Source organism: Stigmatopora nigra, chromosome 2, assembly GCF_051989575.1.
Source record: "Stigmatopora nigra isolate UIUO_SnigA chromosome 2, RoL_Snig_1.1, whole genome shotgun sequence".
In the NCBI taxonomy this organism is placed as follows: Eukaryota; Metazoa; Chordata; class Actinopteri; order Syngnathiformes; family Syngnathidae; genus Stigmatopora; species Stigmatopora nigra.
Genome location: NC_135509.1, coordinates 15,278,373 through 15,306,266, shown reverse-complemented (window position 1 = coordinate 15,306,266; position 27,894 = coordinate 15,278,373). Strand labels below are relative to the sequence as shown.

Below are 27,894 nucleotides of genomic sequence, written 5' to 3'. Positions count from 1 at the left end.
AGTACTTAACCTATGCATATGTTTCCAGCTGATTTTTAGAGCTTTATCTTATAATGCCAGTAATTTTAGAACATCTAACATCAACTTGCTATAAGTACCAAACTCTACACAAGACCCGTAGTAATTAGTTATTCTTTCAAACTAATTTCTAACTAAGTCTAATGTAAATACAAAATCTGCACTAATATCAACCATGCTTTGTATTTCTATATTCCTTTGACTAAAATAATCACATTAAATGTGAACAAAATAGCGTATTAAAATGAAGTTCATGGATCAAATTAAATAGAGGAAAGACTGTAATTTCGGCAAATATTTGTACTTCTGCCCAAAGAATCAATATCATATCGTGTCATCATGACATTTATGATTTATGCCGCAAAGTAGAACATTGGTCTGGTCACTCTTACAAGAAAAAGCGGAAAAAGGCAGTACAACAAATAGCAATGTTAGGAAGTCTGTTCGAAAACGTCATCAACAGTCGTCACCCAGTTGGTTGATAGGGTTCAAATTCATACAACTTGCCAAATATACACAGTGTACCATATATATGCTGTCAAGTCCTTCATTAGAGTGTCAGGTGTAAAAATTATACTTTTGTTGGGGCCTTCCACTATTCCTGTTCACACTGCTTCTGTTTTAGCTCTGATTACTTCAGTGGAGACTTAGTCAGCCATTTTGTGCTGTTTCCAGACAAACTGAACCACGACAAAAGGTGGGAAAACTGTCTTTTCAAGGCAATGGGAAAAAGGTCTTTTCAACACGGCTGCTGCACTGCACCTGCAACCATTCACGGTGTCCCGTGGCTACTTCCCGGCAGCTGAGCCGCCTCGGGTTGCCGGCGCACAAAAGAGTGGGCCGGGGTTGAAGACGAGGTGCGGGTTACATTATAATTTAACAGGAAGTCTGCGCGGGAACCCGAGAACAAAATGGAGGTTGGTGTGGGGTTTGTGGTGGCGGGAGGGGGGATTAAGGATGGTTATGGCAGCTCTTTCACATTCTGTCAGATGGTTAATCATACACTACTCACCTGGGTGTCGACAGAGATGAACAAATGGATTACAGCAGATGTCATGCAAAGAGGCTCATCGCGTGCTTTAATCTACTCTTTCCATTTTAAACCAAAAAAGAATTAAGTATCATCTTCAACTCTCTTCAAGCCTTTTCAATGTAAAGATGGAACTTGCAGCCAAACAATGAATTTTTTCGCCGACTAACATTTGACTTTTTTGGGTCATTTTCTTTATCTGTTGTTATTTTATTGTCTTTTTTAACATGTAACTTTGTTTAATTGCACCCTCTCCACACCCCACCACCTCCACAATCACCACGTATATAATATATTACAATGGGTGGGCCAAATGGGATCCCTAGGCTGTACTTTGTCGGGATCTGCTCTAAATGATAAACACTCACGGATAGAAAAATAGATTTAAAAAAAAAGTGGAAAAAAAAGCTACTTACGGGAACTTCCACATATTTGGCAGCTGCCTTCACCTTCACAGGAGAAAGAACAGGACGAGGAAGAAGAGGAGGAGAAAGAATATACGGTTAAATGAGTATAAAACATTACATTTTATTAAAAAAAAAAAAATTAAAGCTGGCGTGTGTTAACCGTGAAAGAGAGGATGGATGACAAGAACGTTCCTTCGTCGTATCTTGACAGCTTTGAAAGAACCGAGTCCAACACTGCACACAACTGGAGAACACACCAAATTAGTACATAAGAGTTATTTTCCATGTTAAACATATTAGAATTGGTGAAAAGGGTAATTAAAGCATGAAAAGTAAAAATATGCATGAGTATGCAAAGGCTTGGGGAATTGTTATCAGAAAAAAATAACAATATATTGCAATAGGAAGATACGTTCAACATAACGTGACATATAAAAAGTATACATATTTTGAATATTTTATACAATTTAATGTGATTCTTTCATTTTGAAAATATGTAAGAAATTGATTAACACTTGAACTTGTCACATTGTAATGTAAGTGCCCATTTTTTGAATGTGTAAAATATGTAATATATGAATACAACATTAAATATTGAATGTAGTTTATGTAATTACACCAGTTTTATTGGATTACATTTGAAAGGGTATGATTTACAAAAAAGTAACCTTATTAAATAAATAGCTAGGTTTAAATCCATGTAAACGGGAGAAGAAATTAGAGACTAACTCATTCAGGAAAGAAATTCACATCATTCCATTAATTGGAGAAAAAAACACTTATTGTATTCTGAAGTTACAAAACCAAGTTTCACTGAAGTGTAAAAATCCTAAAAACCGATAGAAATGTTGAAACGTTTCCAATAAAAATACAGAACGTTGCTGTCACCTTTGACACGAGTGCAGAAATCATGTCCTTGAAGGCTTCGTCAATAAGCACGTCAATTTTAGAGTGGTAGTGTTGCTGCAACAAAGAGGGAACAGATTTAATTCAATTGGAAAGCCTAAAAAACACATCAGAATCCCATTCTTATATGCTTGTGTTATTTACTGTTCTCTTGCTAATTAGAAGATTAGTGCTTCAAAACATTTTCTGAACTCTGAAGTCCGAAATATAAAAGAAAATCCGATTAAATGGGGGGAATATGGCATTAAAAATCGCAGTCTTGGGCCAGATTTCTAACCCGACTATAACCCACACCACCTAAATTACACAAAATATATAACAAAAAGACATAAAAAATAGAACAAGTAATTTCACCTGATTATTACTTTGTTGCTAATCTGAGGAAACTATTTATAGTATCTTAACAACATTGATTGCCACCTGCTCGTGTAAAATTGTTGACCAATTATTCAAATCAGCTTAGTTACATAGTTCTCTTAGAAGAGAACAACTAGACAAAGTCAGTCAGCTATAACTAGAATTTTATTGATTCATGGCTCAACTACACTCTACACTGACAATGCTTTTGAAACCTTTTACCTATTTATTTTGTCCAATATACATAACATTTATATTTCTCTTTCTAGGGTGTAGTTGACATATCTACAAAATAAAATATGCTTCTATATATACACACACGAGGGAGTTTTCAATGAATCCCTCAAGTGAGAGTCAACTATAAAATGCACCATTTAAAAACCCAATTAGTGCTATAATTAGGGAGCTTTCAATTAATGGTTTCAACCCGAGAGTCATCTATATCGTACACTCCCAAAATATCCCTGGGTTTTTGAATGACACTGTGGAATGTGAAGGCTACGTTCTTTTTGTATACAGAACACAATTAGTGCAGCCTTGCCTGGTCGTTCAGGCGCCATCAGGGAGCAAAGTTGCGCAGCAGATTCAATTAATCTGCCATTTCATGTCCACTTTGGCACCCCCCAAGACACCTTTTCTCTGGTGGAATAAGGGGGTGAGGGGGACCCCTGCTGAATGGTTTCACAATGGCCTTTCAGACTCTCCATAAAGAGAACCCAAATTAGAAAATGTCAATTAACAAAGCGTGAAGATCGCTGACAAATTGCAGGTTCGATGAGTCTGCCATTTCTAGCTCCTTTTATTATTGTTTTTTTCTAACGGTGCCATCCCCCAGCAATCAAATATAAAATGTCCTTGTCCACACAGAGCCTCTTAGAGGTTGGCACCAATTATATTTACTTATTAGGGTTATTTTACATGGCTTTGAAAACAAACAACAAATTATAGGTATGGGGCAAGAAATTGTAATGTATACTGCAACAAAGAGTGTGGTTCAATCTCTTATTACTATTGATATGTTGTCAAATTTGTGCACTGGGTCAACAAATTAAGAATGTTTCACTTTTCTAAAAAGAAGAAATAATCTATAATACAACACCTCACTCCCTTCTAAAAAGGCCAAACGTCCATAGAGTGATTGTGACATTTTTTGGATTATAAATTGTAGTTTTCATAGTTGGATTCATCAACAATATCTCATCATCTTGTTTTCTGAACCAATTTATACACATTCGGCTTGCAGGGGGTGCTGGAGCATACCAGCATACCAGCTGAGCCGATCTCGGGGCACAAGGCGAGAGACAACTATGCACACTCATACTAAAACCTCAGGGCAATTTAGAGTGTCCAATCTGCCTACCATGTATGTTTTTGTAAAGTGGGAGGAAACTGGAGTACCCAGAGGAAACCCACGCTGGCCTGGGAGAACATGGAAACTTGACACACGTGGACACATGGATTTGAACCCAGGACCCTAGAGCTGTGAGGCCGACACGCTAACCACCCGCCCCAATGGGCCGCCTCATCAACAATATATAATCTTTGAAAATCATTTGCAGGTTGAAAAAAAGGACACTTACCCATTGTTTGTCCGTCTAGGAGTCCGACCATGACATTTGGACAGACAAATGAGGACACAACATAAGGTAACAAACTGGTTAAACATGAAATTAAGGTCATATAAACATTTTTGGCACATTTTGAACATTCCTAAGTTAAAATAAAAATAAGTAATATAATAAAGAAATATATTTGAAAAAGAAACATTTAAAAGGTACTGGAAAAGGCATTTAGCATATAGCAAGCCCAGAGTGCTTTCTGGACAGCTGTGACAAAGACATTATCATCTTATGCTTGGAGCAAGATTATAGTTTAAGGAAAAAAAACAGTGGAGGAACAAAATATAATAAGGATGCAATGTATGTGAAATAATGACAATTGGTACTATTTCTAGGCATGCGTGGGGTGGGGGGTACAAGATGTTTTCTTTTCCTGGTGGAGGCGTACCAAAAAAAAAGTGAGAAGCGCTAATTTTAATCCAATCGTTAGAACCATGTTACAGTTGCAGTGAGAGTTGGCTCGATTAGGCGTGTATTGCATACCTCCTGCCCAGTGTCCAGCACACAGAGTTTGGAGCACTGCCTCTTGGCATCCATGAGGATGTTCAACATTGTGCACACGCACATAGACACGCGGAAGTCTGTTGATTTGTTGGATTTCTGCATCTTGGCATCGAATGCACATTTGGTCCTGCGAGGGGGAGAAAAACATTGATTGTAAGAATGTGAAGTTTGTTGTTCTGAGGTTTACTCAGCAGGTGGGTGGGCGACCTCTTAACGCAAGCCTCCATCATGTCACTGGCCATCAGCTTAAGCCTCTGCTCCAGGTGCCTGGCAAACTCAGCCTCAGGCCATTTCAGGTCAAACACAAACATCTGAAGTGCACTGAGCTTCCAGAAAAGATCTTCAGATGTGGCTGAACCGTTCCTGTCATGAAAAGAATGTAAAAAATTAAAAAAAAAACGTTTTTACGTCACAGTGTACATGGTGTTGACACACAACATATGTGCAAGAACAATAAGAACAACAGCAAGACTGAAATGCATGTCTATCTGCTTGAGGTTGTGTTGCATTCAAGGACAGATGGACATCTTGTCACCTCCACTACACGCAGGTGACAACAAGGCGTGCAAGTGTACAGCAGCTGGCTAGGACGGCAGCCACGAGAGGCTGAAGAGGATAATGAGGGCGGAGAGAGGGATTTAGGCAGGGGGGGGGGACTTACGTGGGTTAAAATAAATGCCCCTCACTTTTCTCACTTGGCCTTTAAAAGACAATCACCCCAACAAGTGGCGGCGGCAGCTAGGGGCTTTGGACTATCCCCCTTATGTCTAATTAGTGGGGCTCTCCACTAAAGCACCGCCAAACCTCCCTCCACAGGGATCAGGCAGATCCCACTCACCCGTCTGTGCTCGCTAATGAAGTACTAGTTTGCTTTTCTTTTTCACCTCTATACTGTTTTTACAGAGCTCCGAGTGTGGTCCGAGTTTTTTATTTCCCACTACAAATAGAGCCCCAATGGACCTCACTACCATAACGCCACCAACATGTTTGCCAATGGAGTTCTTGTTCAAGTGAGCAGGGAGTTAGCATCTTAGTCGTGCGGTAACCATGGTAACCAGATGGAGTTCCATCCCTGAGTCCTTGTTGAAAATCCCTCAGGGAATAAAGTGTGTGTCACTTCCTCATGTCTTTGATTAATTGTACAAGTTTTTTTGCTCAATTGACCAGAGAGCGTATCAAAATGCCAACAATGAGAATTGGAAGCCCATCTGAGCTAACTATGGAGACCAGGAGGTGGGGCACCATGAATTGATGGCCAGCAAATTGAAGGCCACAATGACACAGACATCTTTTTAGGCTCACACATACCTAGGGGCAATTTAGAGTGTTCAACTAGCCTACCATCCAAGTTTTGGGGATGTGGGAGGAAACCAAAGTACCCGGGGAAAACCCACGCAAGCCTGAGAAAAGGACGAGACAGAGGGTACACAAAAAAATGGATGATGGGTAGGTGTGTGAGGGGGTGATTGGATAACGCCCACATCCACAATGCATAGGCTGTCACTGTCTTTTTAAAAATGTTTTTTTGTGTAAGCATAATTTTTGAGTGAGGTTTATTATCGAATTTTTAATTTGCAGGAAATCTAAATTCATTCACTGGTCCAAAACATATCTTAATCATCCAAGCAGACAGTAGTACGAGCATCCCAAAAGAGAGAGGAGAGGTTTTCATCGATATCTGAAGTCAGCTTTACCGGATCATCAATTGAAGACACAAAGTGCAGTTCAATGGTATTACTGTAGTACTTCAACAAGTGGAGAACATTTGGTGAAAATCTAAAAAGAATCCACCATTGACATGTTGACACTTTTAGTTTCAAAAGCTACTTTTTTGTCTGCTTTAAAGCACACAAAATGATGAAATAAAGCCAAAAAAATGAAATAGCAACTAAGGGCTATTAGCTATTGTCAAAAGCACAATCGTTCTCTTTCCTGCCGGCCTTGCTGTGAACTAAACGCGTTTATGGCTTTTAATGGCTTCTACTTTTAATGTGTTTAAATAAAAATGTCCTTCAAATGTCTTGAAGCTCCAAAGTTTACTTTTTTCTGCTCATGTGATGACTTCAAATATTTTGCTCTTCCACACTTTAGAAAAATAGCGATGAAAAAAATTCAATTGACTTTTAGCAACAGATAACACTCTAATGATAAAAATCAATCTGATTTACGAACAATGGTAAAACCAACAATTTAAGGAATAGATTAATCCCTCCTTGACCACTTGTATTATTTTCCAGATCACCCTTGTGCTAAATTAAACCTGTGACAAGAGTACCATATCTAAATAGATCCAATGCATTTTAAGTAGCATCTTAAGGGCTTATAATTATTCATTCGCCCACCTGGGATGGAACCCTTGACTCCAGAACTGTGGGGCTTTTAACTAGTATTTAACTGCGCTTTTATGGTAATACAAACGCATACACTACACTGAGAGGGAGGCTGAGTAATGTATAAAATAACATTGTACATAGTACAGATCTCTGTGTATTTCTGGGATTGGTCTGTGAGTTTACAAAAAGTTAATTGTTACTCGAACACGGGTAAAACAGCTCATTTGTAGACGGCGATATAAGTCATAGAGTGAGAACAGGGTCCATACACCCAGTGCATGATCTTGCCCCTAAAACTTCAGCTGCTGCCAGTATATACTTTATCCACTGCACTTGAGCGACCAGTAAATTTCCATATTCTTTAAAATGTGTTACTGACAAGTGAGTGATGAATGTCCACTCTTCCTGGAGCTGATTTGCATTGGACATTGTAGGAGTGAATGGTGGCAAGGATATTTCTCTGATACGGAATTATTTATTAGTTCCAATATTAGCCAATGAGTACTTTTTCACAGATACTCTGAGGTGTGAGTATGTTCCAGAATTTAGTTTGTGTCTAAAAGCAATTACTCGGGTCGGTTGACTCAGACATTTACCATCCGGAACTTTCCCGGTTAGTAGAGAGGGCCAATTTAAATATCATTAGAGTCCTAATTGACAGTGGCTTAACACCAGAAATGGATAAGAGTCAAGGCAAAATTGTGTAAAAAACTATAAAAAATATCTGCCATATAGCAGGGATGACACACTTAAATGGGAATAAGTCTCAAACCAAAAATACATAGAACCAAGTTCCATTAATGGAACCATACATAAAGCCTGACATTAAACTGAGCCTTTCACGGGAGAAACAAAATAAACATCTGTGTAAAACATAAATAAACCTATAAATAGAAAGCATAATAACAAGTACAGCATGCAGAATGCTGAGAATGAAATGATTTCTTAAATGAAACATTGCACCAAACAAAGAAGAATGGACCAAAAAGAACCAATCAAAGCAGAGAAGATACTGAGCATATATAGACTTAAAATCGGATGTGACGCCCCCTGACGACATACATACGTGTTGTGGCAAAGAGGTGCCATCCAGGTTGGCGTTGAGAAACTTGGCATAGTTGGTAGCAAAAGGGGCAGATTGGGGACTTTGGGAAGATTGGTAGTCAGATTCCTGACATCCCCAAAGAGAAGAAGACAGGAGTAAAGAAAGAAAAGAAAGTAGAAGTAGAAGAAGACAAAACAAAGTCCAGAAAGTAAGTGTGCAGGAAGCAACAATGTTTTGGTTTTGTGTAAGACAGTTATTGTCTGTATAACACTTAAGTCCTTATATGATTTGATTATGAAAGAAGCAGAACACACTTGCTCAAACTCTACATGCCAGTGAGGGTTAATTAACTGAAAGGAACTGAATTTCCTGTAAAAATGCTTTCGAGATTGATAAAAAAAAGAATAAAAATGACAGTAAAACATAGAAGAAATTAAGTGCTCCCTCAAACACAAAGTGATGCAACAACACCATCTTTTCCTTACAATGTTTTCCAAACCTGAATTTCACAAATATGACGCAACAAATACAATAGAAGGTTAACTGTTTTAAAAATGAATACTAATGTTAACGTCAGTGAATGAGCTAACAGTAGTTTTAAAAATAGAAGAAAAATAAAAATGTAAGACCTGTCAAATTTCCAAATAAGGTGTAGGCTTCTTACTTGACGGACTGCCAGCTCTCCTGTTCGAATCCACGGTGGATGGACTGAGCGATAGACGACTCCATCAGGTCTATGTAACGCACCACCAGTGGGACAAAAAGATCCTGAAGGTGCTTGTGGAAAGGTCCGTTGTATAGATGGGCTGTGGACACAACAGTAGGCATCAAGTCTTGTCAAGGCATCAAATCAAGCAACTAAATACACTTTTGGGCACTCTTAGCTAATAATGACATGACAAAACAAGATCATGAAATCCCAAATTTGCTGGTATTCAGATTCAAAAATTGAGGAAAAGTTTAAACACTGCGATATCCATATATGTTTCGCTTGCCCTGACCCTAGTAAATAGTCCAAATCTGGTACGACTCATCAAGTTCTGCAAGCTCCTCTAGAAATAGTTTATTCTTTTTTTTTTTTTAAACCATTTTATATATGTATATTTTAATACTGTATGTCACACTATATAAATCCAGGCAAACTACAGTATGTAAAAAAATAGAGATGAATTCATAGCTAATGAGAGTGATCAAAGAATAGTTATTAATCAAATTAATGCAGTGTATGCTTTGTGAAAGATTAAGGATAGCTGATGTATCAATACAATGAAATATAAACAAGTATTTTTTATTTTAAATACATTGTCTTGATTGAAAAATGTTTGGATTAAAAATCCGTACAACAGAAATTATCATAAACATTAATAGCACCAAAATTTCTATAATAATTTTACCGGCACTTCCAAAAAAATTGTATTAGATGTAGTAATAATAATTGGAATGCATTTAGTTATCGTAAGAGATCATATAATAACCTCTAATGTTAGGTCCTTTTGTGTTTAAACATTTTCTATCATTTACATTTGGATTGAAGGATGACAGGATGAGTGAAGAAAATATCAAACATAAAAATTCAGATGCGTAATGTGAGCTAGACAAACCAGTGTCCTGGTGCAACCCTTGATGAATTAACAGCAACAGTAACAGCAGTGAGTTTCTCTCATCTTGCAGTCTCTGTGGGCTTCATTAGTCCGAGATCTGTCTTGCAATTAACACTCGTCTTTTTAGCCCCCCAGAGAGTGAGAGACTAGCATATTTATTTGTCTTTTCCTGTACCTGTTCTGCTCAGCTGCCGAAACATGGAGAATGGTAAATCGGATTACCTTGTAATTAATGTTCTGTCTAATTTTGCATGCCTTTAATGTTACCTTTATATCTAAAAGAAGCACCTATTTACAATAGATTGTTTAGGAGGCCAGTGAGGTGTTGGGAGATAGCCAATGGTAAAGGGACTCTATCTCCCAAGACAATTAAACAAAAGGATACACAAAGTGTATTTTCGTTTTGTGGAATCTTAGATTTCTATTGTATTTTGGGATTTTTTTTCCCATTTGCAAAGAAAAATGAGTTTGAAGCACTGTTGAAATCTACCAAAAGCATGAGAAATTATGTTCAACCAAGAAAGCACTAAAAATACAATAAGTACAAAACATTTAAGGGAGCATAATGTACCATATTTTTGGTGGGAAAATGCCCTCCAGAATCACACTTCAAAATAAGCTATTACAGTTATCAGTAGAAAGTAGCAATTGGACACCAGCCTTTCTTTTGCCAAGCCTTATTGCCTCCCCCGGCTGGCTGCCAGCAACATCGCCAAACAAGTGAGCATTTCCAAAGTGTGCGAAAAGTGCGGCAGAGTTGCTGAGTTGTCAGCGTGTTTGAAGCGAGCCTTTGAAAAAGCCATCTTCTCAAGGTTTTACACTTCGTTACACTACAGATTTCGAAGGCTTGCCAAGTGGAGTCTTTCTTCTCTTTTCCTTCGCCATCACATAATTAGCACCCACAAAACCACATGCAAAAATCAACATGTTGGCGCCGGTGCCAAGAGCGACAAGAGCTTTTATTGCTGCAAGCGCCCTTGGGAGCGCGCCGCATTATCATCGTGGTGCGATAAAAGGCGCAGACAAAGCCCATCGCCAACAATGGTTGCAGTTTTCATGTTAAAGACCTTGAGCACCCCCTACCACACGCGCTCTAAAAAAAAAAAGTAAAAAAGAAAACCTATAAAACCATTTGGGTTGCAGATTGACTCGTTTCCAGCCTCTGCAAAGATTTATGGTCTTTCTGTTTTGCTTCTGCTTTGTGTAATAAATGTACAAAAGTAACGTTATGTGATATAAAGCTCCATAAACCTAAAGTACTTTGGAATAAGAGAATTAAAAAAAAAATCTAAGTTAAAAAGAAATCCTAAGAGACAATTGAGCATGAGCAGAAATATAATTTCATGTAATCATACTTATTTTCTCATTAAAATTTAAAGTGTCCCTTGGTATGAGTGTGTGTGGATGGTACCAAACAAATATAAGCCTTGGCAGTGTATTAACAGGTAGAGGAAATCTCCATAGGACAATTGCCTGTGTTCTGGCAAGAATATAATCATGATGGCATGTTTATACTTCGCAACTATTTTTGCTGCGAGTACAGTATTTAACATATTTACATTTTTTTTATACATATATTAATTAATGCATTATATTCTTTTCATATACTTATAACTGTAATATTTGATTAATAGACTTTATGAGAATTGTGTTGGTGTCCTTGTATTTTTGTATAGGCGTGAAAACATGTAGTACGGTAGTAATAGTAGAGGTGATCCTACTTTGTGGTGTTTTCGATTAGTGCGACCATGTCTGGGTTACATTACCCGCGATATTTGAGGGATTACTGTACTAATTTACTGTCTGTACATTACTATCAATACTATAGAGTCATACTATAGAGTGTTGGGTTTCCTTACAACAGTGTTGGTTGAGTGCAAGATACATGTGGGTGTGTATACAGTATGTAGTGTGACCATTAAAAATATCGCAGTGTATGCAAATGTTTCATGAAAACTGTGCTTATGTTGATCTATTATCCATAAGAACTAACCCTTCAGTACATAATGTATCATAGTTAATTATTCAATGCCCAGTCAACGCTGGGTACATGCAATCTGGATCCCATTGAACTTTTGGAATTTTGAAATGCAAAACAGTTGTTTGAATCCACCGTAAATGTCTGACTATGCGTTTATTAACAGGTGTTTTGGTTGTCACTCACGATCGGAGCTGAGGAATTCGTTGAGGAGTTGGAAGAGCGGGAAACTGCTCCACGAATCGACAGGCTGCACCTCCAGGGACGAGTCCATGTCCACACGGTATAGAGACAGGAAGCTCTCGGCATGCTCACACATCAATTCAGGCCATAATGAAAATGCCTGAAAAACACAAACGGAAAGATTTTTTATAAATACATTGCAACCTCTTGGGTGCATCCAGCTTTGCTAATTTATTTCCCAGCATTTAGAGATGCTAGAAAACTTGTGTTCTTCATTTCAAATTGTTTTTTCAAACTTTTGGATACATCCTGTCATCTCATCTCATTTTCTGAACCACTTTATCCTCATTTTTGACCTGTTTCAAGGTGCGTAATAATTAAAAAGGATGCATTTTCACCCGTTGATAGTACACTTTTCCTTTGTCATCTATTAAGTGCAGTTGATGTATTGCCTTAACAGTCTTTGCCAGAAGTCTATCTTTTGGGTTGGAAGAGCATCGTAGTTGTGGCGAAGGGTTCAAAGGTCAGCCTGCTTGCTTTTGATGTCTAAAGGACTCGCGAGAGAAATGTGCAACCAGCCTTGAAAGGCGGTGAGGACGAAGAGACAACGTCGTTGTCGGGCAAGAATGAAAAGCCTCGACGGCTATTTGGCTGTGGCCTTGCTGGACTTTGCATCAGGCTTAGTGAGGCGGCGCTCGTAAGGAAAAAAAAACGGCATTAACTGTATGCCCCATTGCACTTTAAGCCACCTCCAAAGATGGAGAAGGCAAACACTCGACAGGCACGTGGCAGCATGTGCTCAGTAGAGACAAAGACCTGGACAGAAAGAGGATGGTGTGAGGTCCATTCAAAGAAGCGTTTCTGAGAAGCCAGTCGAAACTGACAACAATACAAGATGCAATACAAATATGGGGATTTGATTGTTATCATCACAGGCACATACTGTCAGCGAAAATAAATCAATCATCCAATTTGGATGGAAAAACACTAACAGGGGTGGCCCGGTGGGGCGAGTGGTTAGCTCATCGGCCTCAAAGCTCTGGGGTCCTGGGTTCAAATCCAGGGCACGTCCACTAGTATGGAGTTTGCATGTTCTCCCCCCAGCCTGCGTGGGTTTCCTCTGGGTACTCCCACATTCCAAAAACATGAATGATAGGCTGATTGGACACTCTAAATTGCGCCTAGGACAGCTCTGATTGGCTTCAGCACCCCCTACGACCTTAATGAGGATAAAGCGGTTCAGAAAATTAGATGAGAAAACAAAAACGCCCGTTTCTTTACAGATAATGTACATAAAAGGAAAAACAATTGTATTGTTAAAATGTGCAAGTATTTAGTCTCGAGGTTGCAATGATTTTGGGCAACAAATCGATAATTAAATGAATCAATATCTATGTTCTTATGTTTTTGTTGTTTCACTGCAAGTTGGCAGAATATCAACCTCTCAACTATAAATATGCTCAGATTTGTGAAAGCAATCCATGAAAGCAAGCAGTTGGATTTCACTGTATTTGTGTTTTACCAAACAAAGACACTATAAAAAATATTTGCTTATATTGTAGAAAACAATAAAAGATCTGCACATTTTCTAAAGTATGATATGAATAAAGCCAGAGTGTTGAGTGGTTGTGCATTTTATGATCCTTTCAATTTGAAATACTAACCCTCCATTAAATAAAATGATTGAAAAACAGGCTCATTGTTTAATATTTGCTTCAGTTTCAAACACATTAATATTTACTATTTAGTATTTATGTGGTGTTGAAATTTGGTTTTAAAATTGAGTTTGTTTTAATTTGTTTATTGAGCTGGTTTGATAATACGGGATGTATTAGATTATGGATTGCAATAAATGCATGTGCAAAATATGATGATGAAGAAATATGTGATTACACTTTAAACTGTCAATTATTTGCAATGACTTCAGCCAAGTTCTAATTTAAATGTCAAAATTACAGAATATTTCATGTGTTTCCAATTATTTGTGATGATTAAAAGAAAAAGAAACAAAAGCAAAGGCAAAACAATGTGGTTATGAGTGAAAAAAATTGCAATTTCAGAAAAATATAAATTGTATACAGTATAAAAGATGCAATCAACAGCAAAAACTGACATCACACAACAACCAAAAACATATAAATCTTACCTCTCGTCCCTTCGAGGAGCACAAAAAAACAAAAATGTACACAAAGTCAGTAATTTTGTAACACTTCTTTACGATATCAGGTAGTAAACAATTGCCATGAAATCTATTGCCTTAAATGACAATTTTCAAAGTGTGTTATCAATGTAGTTTTAGAAAATAATTTTACATTTGATTGCCTCTTCAGGGGGCCTATTTTTTTTAAATTGCTCATGGTGTGACTTATTACACAACTACCTGCTGTCTTTGTTTTCCCTTCATGCAGACAGACCATTATCAGGAGTGGTGATGAGTCTTAATGCCCCTTCCTGCTTTTAAACTGAGCCAATCAGACATATTATATTAATAATTAAGTATTTACAAGGTATACATATATTTAGTTTAGTTCAATAATTTACACTCTTGACTTTAGAACTGGGGAAGTGGGATAATGCACCCTCCCTCCCCACATGAGTCATCACCATGTCTTGGTGGTTGGTGGTGGTAATAAGGAGGGTGCCCGAATGATCCCAGAAGCTAGTTTGTGTGTGGGTTTGAGCTCTTGGCATGATCCCACATGGAAAAAGAAGGTCCAAGGTGAGGGAGCAGAATTGTATTGAATGAGTCTGTCATCACTTTTTTTTGCAATAATATGAGTAATATAACATAATATAACAAGTATGACTTGAAAAACACAATGTGTTGATCACATAACAACAATAAAATGCGTGTTTGCATGCATGAAGCTTGGTTTGACCTAGGTGGCGAGTTGTTAATTTTCCAGGTGATATCAGTAGCGGGTTTCCACGGTTACCATGTTCCAAGAATAACTAATACCAACAACTCGACATCTGCGATTGATCCCTTTTACACAAGTGTGGTATGCGTTGCGTGGGCCTCTTCTGTCTTGTGTGATCTACACACATGCACTTGTATACGGTAATGGCTGACAGAAAGATGTCTTGTAAAGTAATCGGCAATATTGTACACTAGTGATCAACTGTTAATCGGACTGGACGATATTTGGACATTTGATGTGTTTTTGTATCTGACTTATTTTTTAATCGGAGTCTTTGAGTCATAGCAAAAGTGTATTTAAGCTTGGGGGTTATATATAAACAAGATTCACAAAAAGCACGATTCGGTTTATATCTCTGTTGTGCACTAAAAGGTTTTCTTTTTGGCTCGGTAGGTGACTCTTAAAAAAATAATTAGTTCATCCTAAGTAAAATAACATTTTAAAGCTAATCATTGTGTCGGTAATGTGTAATAATATCTCACAAACAAGAAACCCAGATGATAAGCCCTCAATATATATATACATTCATCTCCACACAGGCACAGACAATTATAATGAAAGTTAAAAAAAAATTGGAATAAGACAACAACCTCTGCGTGATGTTCATCATTCTGCTGCAGGACCTCAATGACAAGCTCAGCCAACCTAATGCCATCCTCTAGCCTCTTTTCCGGGTCCACTTCAGGCTCCGCTGGAAACGATCACAGGCCCGTCAAGTCATTACTAGTTCAAATATGAGCATTACTACATGTGCCGGTGACTCATGCTCTCACCTTTTATATTGGCGTACTCAATAAGCTGGCTGTAGTTGATGCCCGCTGCTTTCTCTAAATATCTCTGCACCAACTTTCTCATCTCCTCTGTAGGAACTGGCGTGGTTATGTCCTTCATTAAAACCTGTAATGTGTAATAAGAAATACATATGGAACTTGCGTAAAAAGAAAACATGATCCAATCTCAAGAAGAATTAGGTAAAGAATGTAGGAAAGGTTGAGACTATGGATCGACTGATGTGCGTTTTTCAGGATTTAAGAAATATATTGAGGATTCCTGCAACTTGTGTTGATGTATGATATTGAATGTACAATTCAACTTTATCTGTATCTCTGCCAGGGGTCACCACAGGGAAACAGTCAATTAGCATGATAGATTGGGAACAATGTTCATGACACTAATGAGGTGTATATTGCATTTCCCTAAAAGATATCATGAAAATTCATTTATTCTATTTTTATAGTTGAATATATAATGTGTTAAATCTTAATATGTCAAAACAGCAAACTGCATTTTTATATTAATGTGTTGATTAAATGGTGAAGGCTATTTATGTGACCCGTATTGACCTCAAACCTGGAAACGTATCATTTAAAATATTAAATAGGATGTGGAATTTATAACGTGAACGTGAACCTTTTTTCTCTTTGTGTGCCAGCAGTATACTCAGTATGTGATGAATGTTGTACAAGAACAAAAAATATGGGTGGGTGCGAATTACCCTCTCCTGCAGGGAGAGCGTGGCCTTCAGGGCACCATCTGGTCGTCCGAAAGGGAAGCAGTACCTGCAACAAACAAAATGGACAAGAGAAGGATGGAGTTTTGTACTAATACGAGCGCTCTTCAACAGATGGCAGCGCCTCCTTTGCTCTAATTATGCTGAGAAAGAACAAGAAAAACATTTTTCTCCCCCCCTCCCTTTTTCTCACCTTCTGAATTGACAAGTGAATAAACCACTCAAGACTACACCACCCCCCACCCCCCAACCCCCACACACACCCAGGCACAAGCTTCAAGGTTAAGGCCCCCCAAACCAACCCTCACCCATGCCAACTCCCTACATGTTGATTTGTCATCACTGCACTTAAAAAAATAAAGTTTTTGCTGAAATTGTGTCTGTGTGTTTGTATATATGTATGTGTATATTTATATATATATAATTGCAATTTTATTGAGCTTTTCAAATTAATTAATTTTTTGGGGTTGTTTTATTGGTAATTAAATTCTAAATAATAAATTTTCAGATGATGATTGGCATCCTTTTAGTTTTCCATGGTAGTTTTTTAGGTATACCTAAAATGTGTGATCTGCTTCTCGAGGAGCATCATAAGTCGATTCCTGATGGAGTCAAAGTCTTCCATCTCCTCCAGCGTCACTGTCGCCATGCCATCGGGCCTGAGGAACAAAAACACAGCAAGAAAACTTTTTGCTTGATATATTCCTGCCATCCAATCTTTCGCTGCATTAGTTGCCTTAAGCTTCTTCAGAAACTTTACTGCCGTAAGACATGCCATCCACAGATGGCGCTAATCGGCAAACTTGATGAAAGATATTCCGTCAAAGACAAAGAGAGAGCTACCACTGATGGATTTTTATGTTGACAATTTTGGTGATTACACTTTCTTACATGATAAGATCCATGTAAATATAGTGAACATTTATTCTTTACCTGCCAACCATTATTGGTAGGACATAATTTTTCAAGTCGCAGAGAAAATTGCCTTGCTAAATAACATATCCCTTTGCTGAAATAAAGTAAAATCCGATTTGCATTCAAGGCCTTTAAGTGTGTCATCCTTTTTTCCATGAGTGTCCTGTAGCTTTTTGGTGCATGCAATGTGTGTGGAGACACTTAAGAACTTGAACATTGCCCAAAGGGGCTTTTCTCTTCATTTCCTCAACTTGGGTGCAAGTGTTCACACTCCCAAAGTTCACAAGTTCAGAGGTCAACGTGACCTTTTACATTCATAGGGTCAAGGGCCAACGTCAGCATGTCACACTAATGTCCACAAAAATCATGAGGAGCAGGCAATATAGCGACACGCTCGACTTGTCCTTTACGCTCCAAATACGACTTTTAACTTTGCTTACTCTGCCATTACTTATAGTTCAAGTAATTTCATGTTGAGTAGGTTGGAGAACTGCAGTGCACTAAATTAAAAAGTGCTTTTTATCAATCCATCAATGGTAAACAGACTCATTCTTGAATAGCACCTCTCCACCATTACAACACTCATATCCATTTGTATATATATGTATCTGTATGTATCTATATATCTATATATATGTTTGTGTGAGTATATATGTGTTTATGTGCATATCTAGAATATTTCTACTGTGTTGTTAAAACGACTTGAAAGGACTGAAAATTCCAAATGTAAAACCCGAATTGACTTAAGGCCTGTCAGTTTTGATCCAGGTTTTGACTAGGGAGACAAGGGCATCGATTAGCAACCAAATTGTGAATTGCAAAAACAATGACATCCTCCCCACCACTGACAGGTACTAGCCAAAGCCAGTGAAGCAGGTAAATGAAACATTCCTGCCCTACTTCTTTAATTCTGGGATTAACCACTGCCACTTCAGAATTTCTTTTTCTTCCTGTCTTGCTTCTTTTCCTATATATTTTTTTTCCTTCTTATGGACTCAGGAGTTTTGCTGCTGATGTTGTAGCCAATTGCTTCTTGTTGGAGGTTAATTCTTCCCTTTGAAATGCTATCCAAGTCAAGGCTACACACTGCCGCTTTTCTTCAACCATTTCTTCCTTTGTTCTTGTTGTCTGTCTTTTGCACACAAGCAAGAGTCAGCAAACCCCAATGGAAGATCAGATGAATGCTATCGTTGATTTGTCCACACTGAATAAGAAATGAAATAATACACTGCTGTGTTTATGTGTAAGTTTGTCTTGATCAAAAGGATGTAGAGCTGGTTCTATTCTGATTACTGCTGCTTTCTGTAAAGTATATTATTTTCCCTATTAACTGCTTTTGATTGTACGTACCATCTTCGTGTTCCATTGTGTGACCAACTAAACTACAGTAATGGTCACTATTACCTAGGAAGAGAGAGACTGCAATTTTTTTGTGTTGCCGCTCCATCTGCAGAGCTGCCAACTTCTCTGGAATTACTGGAGGTTACCAGGACAAGCAACACAAACTTTTTTCCAGTTGATGTTGTTGCTGGGCAGTCTCTTAAATGCACCTAGTCTAGATTTACCAAGAAAGCGTTTCCAAATGATGCCAAATATCAGATTTAAAAGTTAAAAGTACCTTTTTTAGTTGCCATTTTCTTGTTGTTTGGTCAAGTACATACAAGGAGAATTACATGCCAAGTTTTGGTTATTAATTTAATCCATATTTAAATTGAGAGGGAAAAGTATTGTGACGTATTAATTTGTCAATATAGTTTGCATCCTGGTAATCATAGTTGCCTCCACCTAATTAAAAAGACAACAATTTAAAGAATTGGAATACTCAATTAGAGATCTTGTTGATTTTTAAAGTGTCCAAATTCTTGGGATTTTAGGTTTTCATGAGGACCTGATTGCCGATATCTGTAGTCTTTCTTGACCGCTGCTCTTTTATTTTGTTGCGGATTTAAAATATGAAAATTGGGGAGAGAAAAATGTGGTGAAGCTGTAAATTACTCATGAATACTGTAATGATTAAGCCATCATTAAAGGAATTATTAGTTACTGCCCCAGTTTAAAAGGTAATACAGGTTTTTTTAGGCTCAATTGTTGCTGTTTGAAGAACTTTCACATATTGATTTCAACTAATATTTTGATGACAGGATAAAGCCACATAAAACATGTTTTATTTGTCAAGGTGTTTCTTTTACTGACTGTGGACATGTGTGATTGAATTGCCAGACCACAAAAAAGGGATGGGTTATCTAAATATGTGGAGTATATTGGCAGAGGTTTAATAGCAGACACAACACGAAGTGGTGTTTGATTTGGTAGCGAGTGCCACATGTGTGTTCACGTTAGCACTCTCACGGCCAAGGAGGAGGGGTGTGTAATGGGGTGGTGGTTTTAAGTGGGGTGCGACAGCTTGCTGCGCTTCAGACACATTGTTGCTGCTAAATGAAGCGACCAAGCTGCCAAGGCTGCAGAGGAGGAGGAGGCACTAATAGGGAAGGAGGGCTGCCTATGTTCTTCATTTTGTTTGTGTTTACACTCAAAGTGGCTCAAGTGTAAGCGATAAGCAGCAAATCTGCTGAGGGAAAGACTACCGCTTCCCTCAGGTCCTCCCAATAACCCGACCCACTTTAATCTTATGAAAAATCTTCAGGGCAAACAAGACCAATAGGTACATAGAGAAATGTATGTAGTTGTGTCTACTGACCACACTCATAACAAATTATCTCAAATCATATTTCCCTTTAGAAATAAATACAACATCTCTCAATCTGTTCTGGCCTCCCAAATAATTAAATAACAAAGCATATGTGACTTAAACATAGACCAGTAAATAAACTGGGGACACAGCAGTCACATTGTCAGTATTGTATCACATTGTCAGTATTGTATCAGTATGTGGCTCGGGAGCCACATGTGGCTCTTTTGATGGGTGCTTATGGCTGTTCGCTAAACTGTGAGCTCAAATCTGGACACTACGTCTAGAGTCGTCCAGTTTTTAATTAAACCTTTATGAATGCAGGTGGCTGTTGTAAACAAACCGGCTTTGGTTTGATGGGTCATGGATTCCAAGAGGAAAATATTCTGCGTTTCTTAGACCGAATCATTTGCATGCATTGCCAATGCAGACGTATTGTCTAAATGTTCGCTCTATAGCGAGAAATTGTCAAAGAACAAAAATAATCATTTGGAAAGATTTCCAGGTGGGGCATTCTACTTAAGCAGCCTAGTCCCCACTTGGGAAAGAGAGAAAAACTGTTCTTGCATTCCCTCAGGAGAAATTGGAGGAGTACAAAAATAATTTAAGACGTAGATTGCAACTCCAAACTCCACTAATGCAGCAAGTTTTGTTGCAACCCAGCTTCTTTAAATACGTATATAAAGAAAATTCTATCTTCCCTTGAGGGAAAGAGCACACAGGTAAAGATTTTTTTCCTTTCTATTTTTTACCCAGCTTCATCCACTGTACCCTGCTGTGACCCTCAATGAGGAGCAATTACTTGAGTTACGGAGCCAGATAAAGTTAGTAAGCCACTGAGCAGACACCCCCCCTCTCTAACTCACACACTACCCAATTAGCTGCGGGAGCTAATAATCATAGACTATTTCACGAAACAGGGTGAACCGCAATTGGCTGGAAGCCAATTCAGGGTCTACTTTGCTTACTGCACATTGTCAGTTGGGATAGGTTAACAGCACCCACTGTGTCGCTTGTGACGGTAAGCGGAGTGGAAGATGAGAGTGACTAAACAGGTTGAAAAAGAACAATTTCAAAGATAGAGAATGTTCCCAGGCAGCAATTGGCAGGAAAGGAGGATCAAGGCGGAACAAAAGCAACAAGTGGTTCACACACTCTTAATCTTGATCATGCATTTAACGCAAATGTAATGTACACACTCGTTAAATAGAAAAATTTTACTGTATGTGTTGGCACCTTGCATTTAGACACTAGGAAATGTGTTTTAAATAGACCTCTGATATAGGATGTCAATGCTTCAGAACTTTTATGTAAAAAAAATTCATGTCAACACTATTATAAACTAACAATTCTTATGTACTTACTGCAGTTTGTCAAGTATGACCCATAATCTTTGATCTAATTGTGACTAAACAAAGATTGCCATTGACGACTACTGAATTGTGAAAATATCTACTACGTATTAAGATGGTGAAATTCATGGAATGTAGCCGAGAAGTGAGGTCTGCAAATAATTAATCTAAGAATAGTTGTTAATTGATTATATAATCGATCAGCTGTCAATTACTCGATTAATATACCTGAACATTCATTAAAAAAAAATACAGTGCTATTTTGTACCTGTTTCCGTGTACATGTGAGGCGCAGAATGCATAACTGTAGTGAAGCAGCATGGGGTCTACTAAGGTGTTGTCCTCTGAAAAGTCCATCAGGTCCTTCAAGTAGCTAAGATGACGATGGCAGCCGCGAACACCATACCGGGCGCAGTATTCGTCCAGGACAAACACCTGACCTGGACTAAACCAACCCTGAAAAAGTGACAATCACATACATTCAGTCCATTAACTCTCATAAGAATTTATTTTATTTTTTTTACTTTGAAGACGCTTGTGAAGAATTCAAGTAGACATCTGAAGCAATTGAAAGTGCCTCTAATCCTTGAGAATATTTAAGCAATTATGCGAAATATGTCATGTCTCTTCTACGTGTATGTTTAAATGGCAAGCTGTTGCCATGGGAGACATTATTCAATATTACAGTGTACTTTACACACAGTGTGTCACACTATTCGTCAGAGTATTTGAAATGTGACAAATTAATTGTTCCTATAATAGTGATGGGGATTGCGGCTCACAACCTTTATCTTAGCTTTATTTTGTTATAGCAATTACTACTATATCACAGGGTCTACGATGCAGAATTTCCCCACAACTGGTAAAATTTCCAATATGGGAACATTCTTTTATTTCGTGCCTTAATCATAAACTTTGATTTAAAAACTCTACTTTTTTTATTTGGTGTTTTAATTGATTGTTATTTAAAATTGTTCGATGGGGAAATATCACCAAAGAGTGCAAACCTTCTCAAAACGTTTTCATCCATACTCCAAAAACTAATGATGCTACAATATTATAGGGTTTATTATGTTTGTAAATAAGCTCTCCTCGACAAAGCAAATTCTGCTAGAATCATACCCACGATAATATGGTGCGGTGTCAAAGTATCTGTGATAGATTTGTACTTATCTAGAACAAAAATCAGACTCAAATTTGTACATAAAGACACAAATAGACTCGTCATAGTAGAAATTTGAGTCTTGTTCACGGACATTTTCAACGCCACCTTTTATAGTTGTACTTCCAATTAAATGATGCAAATCCGAATAATAGATTTGCCCTCACATGAATGGAATGAAAGTTCAACTCAAACGGGTTCAATCAAAAACCAAACAGGATTGTTTTGTTCTGAGCCAAAATAAGTAATAAGCTTGTAACTGTAACTCTCCTTATATTGTCGTCTCAAAAGCAAAATAATATTGGTTATTGTTAATCCAAAGTGTTACATTTATGAGGCAACAGTTGGGTGTCAAAAGTCCATCTTTTTTAGAGCATACAAAACCTAGATGTATGACTTATTTTGAAGAACAACAATATTCTAGTGCAACCAAGGAAAGTGTGAATAAGAATATTGCAGAATGGCAAAAATTTGCTTAATCCTGGCAAGATGATCTTAAACTGTGGGCCAGAAATTTAGTTTTGAAGCTGGTCGACTTGGGTCGACAGATGGCTACGACAAATAAGATGTGACACCATTCTTGCTGGCTTGCTTGCTATTGTACTGAAAAGTCTTAACCGGACAAACGTGTTGTCGTCTAAAGATTTTTGTTGAGGTTCACCCACTGTTGTATTGCAGAATACAACGCCAACAGAAACCCTGACACCAATCCCAGCCACTTCTCAACAGATGTCCTCCATTGCCTCCACCATTCTCACTTCTCTTGCTATTAGTTTCTAGAGCACAAAGCATGTCCACAAAAGGCTGAGAAGAAAGGAGAACAGAGAAAAGCTGCCTCTAATTGCAGATTGCAGGTATGTATGCGTGAAAGAAGCGCATATGTCACGTGAGGGGTGACTCTACTTTTTATAAATCTCACTCCTTACCAAATAAAAAAAAATGACAGTATACATATACAAAAGTTAGAGTATCTTGGCGTTTGGGCCACTGTTTCGTCCATTTTCATTGCAGGGAAGGATAATCGTTATGCCTATAGCACACTTCAGCAGGAAATGACGAATAAAAGTAGCAAAAGACTCGAACCACTTCAGTGTTATGTTGGGAGATATTTACAAGTATTCAAATAGATGTTTTTCTTAACAAGTGGATTGAAAACGTCAAGCTAAATTTCCCGAGTTTCATTTTTTAACTTCAAGTTTCTTGGTTGATGTCTTTTTCAACTGTGTAAATATTCAAGTACAACAGGTGCTTCAATTCTGACATTCCATGCTGGAGTGAATGCAATTTATTTCCTTAGCTCCGCTTGCCTGCCAAAAGGTCACAAAGTGCTTCACAGGCACACAAAAGCGAGTGAGGTCAGCGTGCACAACACACAAATAAGCAGCGGTAAATACAAAGACCGCAATAACATCTCAAGGACATTTCGGGAGGCAGAAAAAAAAATCACAACCGTCTTTTAAAGACACTCAAACAAGCTTGGAGAATACATTTTTTCATGACATTTCGCTCTGGTAATACCGTAGGTCACAAGAAGCCTGCATTTCTTCACAAACATACAAATACGATTAGAAACAAGAGTTGGACAAGCATGTTGTCACATCAAACAATAAAAAAGTAACCCTACAAATGCACAAAAATTATAGCGGTACTTAGATATACAAGTTTTGATTAGCAGATTTGTTACTGAAATAGCTCGTTTTCATGTATTCTTTAAAATTTACGAGGATTCGCGTGCCTGCGAACCTAAGTTTTAACACATTTGAGTTTTAGTGTGCCTAATGCAGTTTGACTCTTTAGTGCTCATTATGGTCCCAAGAAAGTTATGTTTATATTTAATCAGCTCCCTATTTTATACAAAATTGCTAAACTTAGATATTTTTTTTAAAAAAAGAGGGATTGGGATCTTGCAAAAAAAATGAAAGTTTTTAAATATAAAATGCCTTTCTACTTACGAAAAACAAAGTCTTCAATACAGCTTCTGGAACTAATAAATTTTGTAAATATATGTAGTACGGTTCTTTTTTATTGATTTGTTCTTGGTTTCTGGTAGGATAAGATGAGACTTGTATTCTAATGCGACTTATGTATTGATTTAAATTTGTGATTGAACAATAATGTCAAAGATCATCAGATTGTATGTGATGATATTTTGGGAACTAAATAACACTTACATGATAGATTGTAATAATAATATATCCAGACGCTGCCACTTTGAGCACTTTTGCCCCATGAATTAAAAATAAATAATAATAATTGCCTTTACTAATGGCACCACCAACCACTATCTTCTATACACTGTAAAAAATTACTTTTACTGCATCTTAATAATCTGTTATATTTTTCCTCATTTCTCATTTAGTTTACTGAATAATTAGAAGGCTAAAAAAAAACAATGTAGTATTTAATTATTATTTCTGCTGCTATTTTGAGAAGCTTGAAATGGATTAAAATGGATTCAATATTATTTAAATAAGAAGATACAACAATTTTCTGTTAGGAGGTTGGTCAACAAAGTTACTACATTCCAAAAAAACTAAGATTCAAACATCCTTGAAATGCCACTTTTACAATAAATAAATAGACTCCAAGGTTTGGCTATTTGTTCACTGGTAAAATGTGGAAAGCATCAAATAACAGTGAGCAGTCACCACAGAAAGCTCATTCCTTTTTTTCCTCGGCATGTTTGAAAATATTTACCCATTGACAATCTTCCAATCCACAGGAGTCCCTACCTTGACTTGATGACAAGAGTGCGAATGAGTCCCTCCCCCCGCCGCTGTCCAATAATGCCCCGCCAAGTGTGTGCATTAATGCCCCGTCGCCGACAAAGTCGACGCCTTAATGTTTGCCTTGGATGCGAGCACACGTTTGGCACTTTCTGCCCATCGCTTGCCAATTAGAGAAACGCTGCTGGCGCCTAGTAGCCACGGTCCAGAAGATGTTTTATGTACAAATTGGCTATTTTTTTCAGTTTGGACAGTGAATTGACAGTTGAATTGGTTCCATGAGTATGCTTGTAACTCATGTTACTCTTATAGCCAATAGAACTTCCTCTTTATAATGCATTTACCTGTCAGTACTCCTTAGCAGTCCCTCCGAAAACCAACCCCTTAAAATTTAAAGCATATTTGCAAATGCAAAAAAAAAAAAAAAAAAACAGCAATTAAAAAATACTAACATAGCATAACAGAAATGGTACATTCTTAAGTGTACTATGCATGTGTGGCTTTAACTATTTCACTTTAAAAAATCTTTAGCGTCCAAAAATTCAGTGCAATTTATTTAAAAATGTTTTTAAGAGGCATGCAGAACCCTCGAAGGTTGCTCTACTTTGATTTCTAAGCTTTTAGACAATATTATCGCAACACAATTGCCTACATCTGGCAGTGAGGCATCATTTAAAGGTAATATTCAGACCAGTTTGCGAGTACACAAATTAAAAAATCATTTGAAATCGTGGTGCCTGCCCACTTGTTTAAAGTTAAGAACGTTGAGTGATCTTTTTTGGTCATTGTTATAATTAGATTTTTTTTTTTAAATGTCAATGAAAATTTTAAATTGAAACAAGAAACAAATACATTGAGCAACTTTTGTAGTGTTGTAAAGAAAGAAATTAGTTCCAATAAAATAGTTGATGCATTTTTTTTTATAATTTAATGACTACACTTTGCTTATTGCATATTAGTTAACAGTTTTTAGACATTGTAATATTCACGGAAAATTTTCAAAAAAATGTAAAAGGTACTTTATATGAAGTAAGAAAAGAATTAAAATGTGTTCTTGTTCATATCTGTTAAAAAGGTGGACTGCTTCCCGTTTAGTTTTTTTCTTAACCCATATGTGGCCCACGAGAAGCAAAGTTTGACCACCATCGGCATCGAACAACCGTGTCAGCTTGCGGTTGACCATGGTGATGTCACTGTGGAGGTCAACTCCCTGTGATGAGTTGCGGGATCTGCGCTACCCAGTCCGCCTCCTGCTGCTACCTCATTTGTTTTTCTTTTCTTTTTCTTTTTTTTCCCCCCTCCACTATGATGGGGTCGCGGCATTCCCGGGAAGGGACATCGGAAAGACTGGCAGGCAGTGCGTCTGCTTCGCAGCTAATTGTGAGCGGCGGGTGTCGAGCGGCGAGTGCGCCATCTGTTTGTGGCAGAGGAACATCTTGTCGCACTGCCGTAATCTGAGCAGACGCGCGCGCCAATAAGCGCGAAGGAAAGTGAAGCGCCGGGTCAAAAGAGCACCGTGAGGACGGAAGGACACGAAAAGGCCTGCACGCCGACACGCTGCCAAAGTCTGATGTGCCCTAGTAGCAGCAGGAGCAGTTCAATTCCGTGCACTTTTTCTTTTTAGAAAAAAACATTTGATTTTTCCTTTCCTAAATCCACTCCTCTAAGAATTTACTATAAAGATAAACAGCAGGTTCAAGATGATAGATAAAATTGTTTATTTTTTATGTTAAAGATATCTATTTAGATGGAATATTTACAGTTTTCATATTTTTTTTGCTAAAAAGCTGAATGCCAAGCCCTTTCACATTTTGAAAGATTCGCAAAATTTGTGCATTTCCTTTAGTTTAATATTGTTAAAATAATGAATTAAGAAAAAAGTGTATTTTCTTAAAATATGGTTCCTGTACATATGAATTGCATTCCATCTTTTTACATGCAACCTAGATATTTAAATACATTTGAAATAAAATAATTAATGTTGAGGTAATACTTTGTCATAATGGAATGCATAAATTCTAGTTCCAATTAAATTTGACTTTATTCCTGTCAGCTAAACAAAACTGAAGACATTGTTCTAATGAGTTTTGATGTAAAAATATGACTATTGTCCATTTACAGATTTTTGGTGTGGATTTTTATGCATTTCTATTTTAAATCTTAGATAATGTTGTTGTTTTTATTTCCATTTTTTACCATCATAATAATAATAAAGGAATTAGGATTGCCCCCTACCCTACAAAGTCCCAACATTACGCAAATATATTTTTCCAGTTTTTGACTACATATATAATGTAATATGATGTTTTTACAATTGAGTTCAATCTTGTAAAATGACCTAATTTTCTCTCTTAACATCAAAACCCTTTGAATTTAATGAATTAATAGGCCTATTACAACATTATTACGTTTCAACAATTGTGCTTTTTATAGGGCAAACATTTGTTTTTAGGTTGTTGTTGTCCAGAGAACAACTGCAGGCACAAATGTATTTATCTAAAAGTGTCTAACTCTGACCAAGAAAATACAGCTCTTTGTGTTTACTTACCTTTTAAATGCGTGGAATGTGATTTGAACGTTTATTTGTCGTGTTGGCTGTGTGACTGACAAGTGAAATAGTGAGTGTGTAAAGGGGTGT

At 37.4% G+C, this 27,894-nt stretch overlaps 1 protein-coding gene across 1 annotated transcript in view; it reads right to left on the bottom strand.

Annotated features, from left to right (window-relative positions):
- LOC144187106 (calcium-dependent secretion activator 2-like) overlaps positions 1 to 27,894 on the bottom strand; it is a 71,521-nt gene that overhangs the window by 11,532 nt on the left and 32,095 nt on the right. The window contains exons 13-25 of the mRNA XM_077710598.1: positions 21,637 to 21,824; positions 16,970 to 17,071; positions 16,398 to 16,461; positions 15,676 to 15,799; positions 15,493 to 15,593; positions 11,985 to 12,141; positions 8,884 to 9,025; positions 5,049 to 5,204; positions 4,821 to 4,968; positions 4,299 to 4,313; positions 2,344 to 2,418; positions 1,616 to 1,699; positions 1,465 to 1,497 (exon numbers count right to left, since the gene is read on the bottom strand). Coding sequence (XP_077566724.1) covers positions 1,465 to 1,497; positions 1,616 to 1,699; positions 2,344 to 2,418; positions 4,299 to 4,313; positions 4,821 to 4,968; positions 5,049 to 5,204; positions 8,884 to 9,025; positions 11,985 to 12,141; positions 15,493 to 15,593; positions 15,676 to 15,799; positions 16,398 to 16,461; positions 16,970 to 17,071; positions 21,637 to 21,824 — 1,389 coding nt within the window. The remainder of the gene's footprint in view (positions 1 to 1,464; positions 1,498 to 1,615; positions 1,700 to 2,343; positions 2,419 to 4,298; positions 4,314 to 4,820; positions 4,969 to 5,048; positions 5,205 to 8,883; positions 9,026 to 11,984; positions 12,142 to 15,492; positions 15,594 to 15,675; positions 15,800 to 16,397; positions 16,462 to 16,969; positions 17,072 to 21,636; positions 21,825 to 27,894) is intronic.